Source organism: Nannospalax galili, unplaced genomic scaffold (genome assembly GCF_000622305.1).
Source record: "Nannospalax galili isolate Female #2095 unplaced genomic scaffold, S.galili_v1.0 scaffold385, whole genome shotgun sequence".
Classification (NCBI taxonomy): domain Eukaryota; kingdom Metazoa; phylum Chordata; class Mammalia; order Rodentia; family Spalacidae; genus Nannospalax; species Nannospalax galili.
In genome coordinates, this window is record NW_008354956.1 from 1092841 (window position 1) to 1099889 (window position 7049).

At 53.0% G+C, this 7049-nt stretch overlaps 1 protein-coding gene across 1 annotated transcript in view; it reads left to right on the forward strand.

The window, feature by feature from the left end:
• The window catches only part of Bcam (basal cell adhesion molecule (Lutheran blood group)), a 13942-nt gene extending 7252 nt beyond the window's left edge, over positions 1-6690 (forward strand). The window contains exons 9-15 of the mRNA XM_008851996.3: positions 3495-3613; positions 3709-3850; positions 4478-4614; positions 4770-4914; positions 5000-5144; positions 6129-6246; positions 6332-6690. Of these exons, the coding sequence (XP_008850218.1) occupies positions 3495-3613; positions 3709-3850; positions 4478-4614; positions 4770-4914; positions 5000-5144; positions 6129-6246; positions 6332-6337 (812 nt within the window). The 3' untranslated portion in view covers positions 6338-6690. The remainder of the gene's footprint in view (positions 1-3494; positions 3614-3708; positions 3851-4477; positions 4615-4769; positions 4915-4999; positions 5145-6128; positions 6247-6331) is intronic.
• The last annotated feature ends 359 nt before the right edge of the window (positions 6691-7049 follow it).

A 7049-nucleotide genomic window follows, 5' to 3' on the forward strand; every position in this document is an offset into this window, starting at 1 on the left:
CCGGGTGTGCTCCGGCTGGTTTTTTAGAACCGGGTTCTTTATTGGCCTGGATGTTTTTGGTGAGGGTCTTCTGTTGGGGGGGGGGGGTTCTAGGCAAGTGCTCTACCTCTGAGCCACACCCCCAGCTCCTCACTGGGGAATTCTAGGCAGGTACTCTACCACTGAGCCACGCCCCCAGCCCCTCACTGGGAAATTTGCAAGCACTTTACCTTCTCATCTAGCTCTATGGTCTTTCTGTTTTCTTGTTGTTTTGCTTCATTTGAGTCCAGAGTTTCATGAGCTAGTCTGGCCTTGAAGTCACTGAGTAACCAGTGATGAACTTGAAGTTATCTTCCTGCCTGTACCGCTCTACCTCTGAGTGCTGGGATTACAGGCACATACCACCACACCCAGTTTAGGCAGTGCTGGGGATCAAACTCAGGGCCTTGTGCATGCTATGCAAGCACTATACCAACTGAGCTAGCTATATCCCAGCCTAAGAAACTGTGCTCTTCATCACACCCTGGTACCCCTTTCCCAGGGGTGGCCCCTTCAGCAGATGTTGGGGCATACCTGTGAGCCCCGCAGCCCCCACCCCACCATAGTAGCAGAGGTAGAAGGTGAACACTGGCTAAGACTCTTGGTCATGTTAGCATGAGTGAGGTACAGGGGCTAGTCGGCTGACAGGGGACTGTCACAGTCTTATCCCCTGGGAGCTGGCTCTGCCCTGTGGGTCTATAGGCAGAGCATCTATGCAGAAACTCCTGTAATCCACATCTGCAAAAGCAACAAGAATGGGCAGGGGTATAAATGTGACTGGTTTGCAAAAACGTGGATGCCACAGGACCCTTGGATGCCTAGTGACCCTTCACAGTTGTCCCCAGTTGGGACAAAGGGGCTGGGCCTCATTGGACTATATGCTACGCAGGGAAGGGGGCATGACCTTGGGTGAGGGGCTCCTTGCAGCTGAGGCTGTTCCCACAGAGGGCTGACAGCTGAGGGTTGACAGCTGCCAGCCCTCAGAGCAGCTGGGAGAATCAGTTGTCAGTGTTGGAAGAGAGAGCCCAGTGTCCACAGTGAGGGGGCAGGGAGACCTCTGAGTGAAGGAGGCACATGGATAAGAAACTGAAGATCGATACCAGAAGCTGACAGCCACAAGGAATATGTTGCGGGCAGGGCTCGGCAGTACAAAGGCCCTGGGGCAGTACTTATTCTTGGGAAAAACACCCAAGACAACAGGGTCCCTGAAACTAAGGGGACCAGAGAAGAGGGAGGGCCTGAGCCAGACTAGGCAGGATCTTGTAGGTTGTCAAGGAACTTGGTCATAATATCAAAGGCCCTGGGCTGCTGTGCGAGAACTTCTAGCAGTAAGGAAGATTGACTAGTGTGTGCTTTGAAAAGAACCCTTTGGGTTGGAGAGATGGCTCTGTGGTTAAGAATGCATATTGCAGCCGGGCTTGGTGGCACATGCCTTTAATCCCAGCACAGGGGAGGCAGAGGCAGGAGGATCTCTGTGAGTTGGAGGCCAGCCTGGTCTACATAGCAAGTTCCAGGTCAGCTGGGGCTACAGGGAGACCCTGTCTCAAAAAGACCAATAAATAAATAAATAATAAATAAACAAAATAGAATACAGATTGCTCTTGATGAGGGCCCTTGTTTCATTCCCAGCATGGTCAGATGGCTTACAACCACCTGTAAATCCAGTTCTGAAGGATCCAACACCTTCCTCCGGACTCCTTGGGCACCTGTACTCACATGCATAGACACAGACACACACACACACACACACACACACACACACACATATCTAAAAATCAAATAAATATTTTTTATAAAGAAAAATCTTTGCAGGCAGGCCATAGTAGCTCATGCCTTTAATCCCAGCACTCAGGAGGCAGAGGCAGGCAGATCTCTTGTAAACTGGAGCCCAGCCTGGTCTACATAGCAAGTTCCAAGCCAGCCAAAGTTACCTAGTGAGACCCTGTCTCAAAAATTTTTTCAAAAAAAGAAAGAAAAACTATCCCTTGGGCTCAGAGGAGGGTGGACAAAGACAGAAGTGAGGAAGATGACCAGAGAGAAGACTCAATGCGTTAAAGTCCAGCCTCCAAGCCTAACAACCTGAGTTTGATCCCAGAGTCCCACACAGTGAAATGAAGAATAGACCAGTGAGGAGATGGTAGGGTCAGGGGTCAGAGAGGAAAAGGATCCTTCATGAAGTCAGAGAGCATAAAGTATTCTCTTTTTTTTTTTTCAGAGACAGGGTATTCCTAGGTTGCTTAAGCTGACCTGAGAGTCAGAATCCTTCTGCCTCAGTGTTCCAAGTGCTGTGTGAACCACCTAACCCAGCCAGAATTTTGTTATTGTTTTGCGATGCTGGGAATTAAACCTAGGGCCTCACCCATGGGAGACAGTAACTTTAGCACTTATATATATCCCCAGCCATGAGCCCATCGAGTTGTCTAATAATTTTTTTATTATTCCATTTAGTTGTTTGTTTATTTAACTATTTATATATGTGTATGGGCACGCACGTGCCACAATGGGCATGTAGATCCAGGAAATCGAACTCAAGTCATTAGACTTGGAGGCAAGCGCCTTGAGCCTCTGAGCCATCTTGCTGGCCTATATCCATCAAGTCTTAATAGGAATGGGGTGGGAGTGGTGGGCAGGAGAAGGCAAAGATTTGAGCTTAAGCAAAAGTATGGAGAGCTGGGGGCGTGGTCCAGCCACAGAGCAACTGCCTAGTATCCCCCAGTGAGGGGCTGGGGGTGTGGCTCAGTGGTAGAACACCTGCCTAGAATTTACCAGTGAGGTGTTGGGGATATGGCTCAGTGGCAGAGGGCTTGCCTAGCATATGGGAATCCCTTGGTTCCATCCCCAGCACTGTGAGAGCTTTGGGTAATAACTCTACAGCAAAATGGCCAGCCAAGTGCCCACTTTGGAGCTGGTCCTTTGGGTTTTGGCTGAAGGGCCTGGATGATATATATATATATATATATATATATATATATTTTTTTTGTAGTCCCAGCTGTCCTGGAACTCACTATGTAGACCATGCTGGCCTCAAACTCACAAAGATCCGCCTGCCTCTGCCTCCCAAGTGCTGGGATTAAAGGCGTGTGCCACCACGCCTAGCATTTTTATTTTTTATGTGTATGAATGTTTTGCCTGCAAGGATGTAAGTGCACCTATGTCATGCATTTCCCAGAGGTCAGTAGAGGGCATTGGATCCCAAGGAACCGGAGTTAGGAATGGTTGTTAGCCACCATGTGGGTGTTGGGATCCAAACCCAGATCCTCTGCAAGAGCAGCCAGTGCTCTTAACTGCTGAGCCATCTCTCCAGCCCTGTGGATGAGAAATTTTTAAGAACTCAAGGTATTGGAGAAAATTAGGAAGCACATCATGGCATTCTCTGCTTAGGACTGCTCATAAATGTCTACCTCCTAACAGCCCTGGAGAGACCCTGGCTGAGTGGGTAAAGGGCTGGGGATGTGACAGTCTGTCACCCCCTGCAGATCTGGACCCGCTGGAGCTCAGTGTGGGTGAGGAGCTCTTCGTCTTCCTGAACAGCAGCCATACGATGGTGAACTGCTCTGCCAGCGGCCTACCTGCCCCTACTGTGCGCTGGACCAAGGTGATGGAGGAAGGAGCCCTGGGGCCTCGTGCCTTCCTCCCACACCCCTCACCCTCTCAGAGCCCTGCCTGACTTCCTTTCTGTCCCTTCCTTAGGACTCTGTGCCCCTCGGAGATGGCCCCGTGCTCTCCCTCAGCTCCATTACCTTCGACTCGGCTGGCACCTACGTATGTGAGGCCTCTTCACCCACGGTCCCTCTCCTGAGTCACACACAGAGCTTCCAACTGGTGGTCCAAGGTTTGGATTTGACTGGTGGCTTAGATGAGAACAATGTCCATGTCTTCAATTTTGTGTGTGTATGTGTGTGTGTGCATGTGTGGTGTATGTGAATATGTGTATTCATATGTGTGCACATGTATATGGATGCCTCTGGAATCCAGAGGTGTCTTCCTCTATCGCTTTCCACCATTTTTTTTTTTTACATTTATTTATTTATTGGGGGGGTGGTGCCAACTTGTGGAAGTCAGAGGACAACTTACAGGAGTCAGGTCTTTCTCTCTCTGCTGTGTAGATTCCAGGGATCGAACTCAAATCATCAGGCTTGGCAGCAGGCACCTTCACCTGCTGAGCTATTGCACCAGCCCCTCCACCTTATTTTAATGTGGAGCTCATTGATCAGCTAGGCTGGCTGGCCTGGGAGCTCACAGATCCTATCTTTGTCCCACTACCCCAGTGCTGGGGTTACAATGCATGCCACTGTGCCCAGTTTTTATGTGGGTATGGGGGATCTGAACTCAGCACTTTACCCACTGAGCCATCTCCCCTCTTGTCTCTTTCTCCTCTTCCTCTCTCCTGCCTCTGTCCCCTTCCTGTCCCTTGCAGTTTGCCTCCTACTTACTTTGCTGTGGTCCCCACCACCCACAGGGTCCCCAGAGTTAAGGCCAAAAGAAATGGAGCCCAAATCAGGGGACAGCTGGACAGAAGGAGATGAAGTCAAGCTAGTCTGCTCTGCCCGAGGCTACCCAGAGCCCAAACTCACCTGGAGCCAGAGAAGCGCCACTGTAAGAGGCTTTCCTGGTCACCCTGAACCCACCCCAAGTCCCACGGGAGACCCTGTCCCTCACTCATCCAAGCCTGGTATCACCTTCACTTCCCCTTGGCCCTCATCCCCTGCCCTTGATCCCAAGGGGGCCCGGTCTGACCCGAGTCTCCACAGCCAGCAGAACCACCCTTCGAAGGCAAGGGCTGGGTGAGCAGCTCGCTGACCTTGAAAGTGACCAGTGCCCTGAGCCGAGAGGGTGTGTCCTGTGAGGCCTCCAACACCCATGGCAAGATAGGCCACGTCTTCCACTTTGGCTCTGGTGGGTGACCATGGAGGGGAGGAGCTGGGTGGGCACTGGCAGCCCTGGCCTGGTGGGCTGAGTGTCTCCTGTCTTCTCCTCACAGTGGCCCCTCAGACCGCCCAGGCCGGAGTAGCCGTCATGGCAGTGGCCGTCAGTGTTGGTCTTCTATTGCTTGTGGTTGCTGCCTTCTACTGCATGAGACGCAAGGGGCGCCCCGGCTGCTGCCGGCGGACTGAGAAGGGGGCTCTGTGAGTGCTTACAGGCGCCAAGTCCTTTTCCAACCTCAGCCACACCCTACCATCAGCCGGATCCAGCCAAGTTCCTCCAACTCCATTGCCAAAGGAACCCCAAAGCCACAAGCCCTCCAGCCTCCCCCATTCATCTCCAACCCATCCTCATCCCAAGGATGGCCTTGTCTACTACCCCAAATCCCACCCAAAGCCACCTTAAATCTGCCCCTGTCAAACCTAACTGTCTCCGTCCCACCATCCTCCTCACAGGCCTCCATTTAACCTCACCTCCAGATTTTGTATTTGTTTTGTTTGGAGTACTGGGGATAGGACCCAAGACTTTGCATATGCTAGGCAGGTGCTGTAGCCCAGCCCCTCACTGGGGGATCCTAGGCAGGTGCTCTACCCCTGAGCCATGCCCCAAGCCCCTCACTGGTGAATTCTAGACCAGAGCTCTACCACTGAGCCATGCCCCCAGGCCCCCTCCCTCCCCCTTTTTTTTTTTTACTATTTTAAGATAAGGTCTCACTAGATTGCCCAGGCTAGCCTTGAACTTTCCATCTTCTTGCCTTAGTCTCCTAAATGCTAGGACTACAGGCCTGTGCACCTGCCTATGCCCAAGGTCATCTCCGATGTAGACTATCTCCTCCAAAGTCCCACATAGAACTGGGAATAGCAGCCTGTCTTCCAGCCACATCCCAACCCCAGCCTGTGAATAGCTTAGCCACATCCCTGTCTACAGTCTCTCCTCAGTCCTCACCCATAAGTACCCCAAATCCATTCCCATCTTGCCTCATCCCACTTTCCATTGTGACCTCAACTCTGTCCAAGCCTTTTGGAGGGGTCCCTGAAGTGTCCCTGCTCTGGTCCCATCTCCATCCCATCAACCCTGTGGTTACACCTGCCCCAGCCTGGCTCCAATGCCAGGACCTCCCTAAGCACATCCCTAGCTCCTTCCTTCCTTAGCAGTGACAGCTTTACCATGCTATTGTCCTCCCCCAGGCCACCTGGGGAGCCAGAACTGAGCCACTCAGGCTCTGAGAGGCCAGAGCAGACAGGCCTTCTTATGGGAGGGGCCTCCGGAGGAGTCAGAGGTGGCAGCGGAGGCTTTGGAGATGAGGTAAGTGAGGGTCTGGGTGTGGGGAACCAGCAGAGCACAGGTCCAGCCTTGTGGGCGCAGGCTGAGTTACTGGTTCTGTCCCCAGTGCTGAGTCCAGGGACCTCGCAGAGGCAGGCGCTGGACCTGCAGCTCCAGACATCATCAGAGGACCAGCTCTGCTCATGCCTCCACCTCCTTCCTCCTCTAGCCTTGGCCCTCCCTTCCTTCCTCTGCCTGCTGGGCAGGGACCCACAGTGGCCCGCAGGCCTCCAGGAGAGAAGGAGGGAGGTTGGAGCGCTGGGAGGGGACCTTCCTCCAGGGAATGCGACTCTCAGGCCCCAGAATAGCTCCTGGACCCAAGCCCAGGTCCCGGCCTGGGATAAGGCGCTGAGGGTCTAAGGGTCTGCTGGCCCAGGCTATTTTTACCTCCTGTTTCCCCTGCTGGTCCCCCCACACACACCTGATGCCCTGCTGTGTAGTCTGACACTGGAGTCTCCCCCAAAAAAACCGCCCTCATCCCCCATCCTAGCTCGTCACCTGTGGACACTGGATTCTGGAATAAATGCTGCCTGTCACGTGGATACTTTCCTATGGCCAGATCCTCTGGCAGTGGGGGAAAGAAGGGAAGTGGGGGCCCCAGGCCGTTTTCCTCACACACCCTCAGGAGAAACCCTGATGTCATCAAGAAAGAAGCGAGACAGAGGCTGGAGAGGGAGAGAAATGGACGGTACAGAACATGACTCAGCTGACTAATGCTGAAGGACACAGGCACCGGGGGTCCCAGCACCAGCCTGGACCAGTGCCCAGTGCCTGCTTGGGAGTGG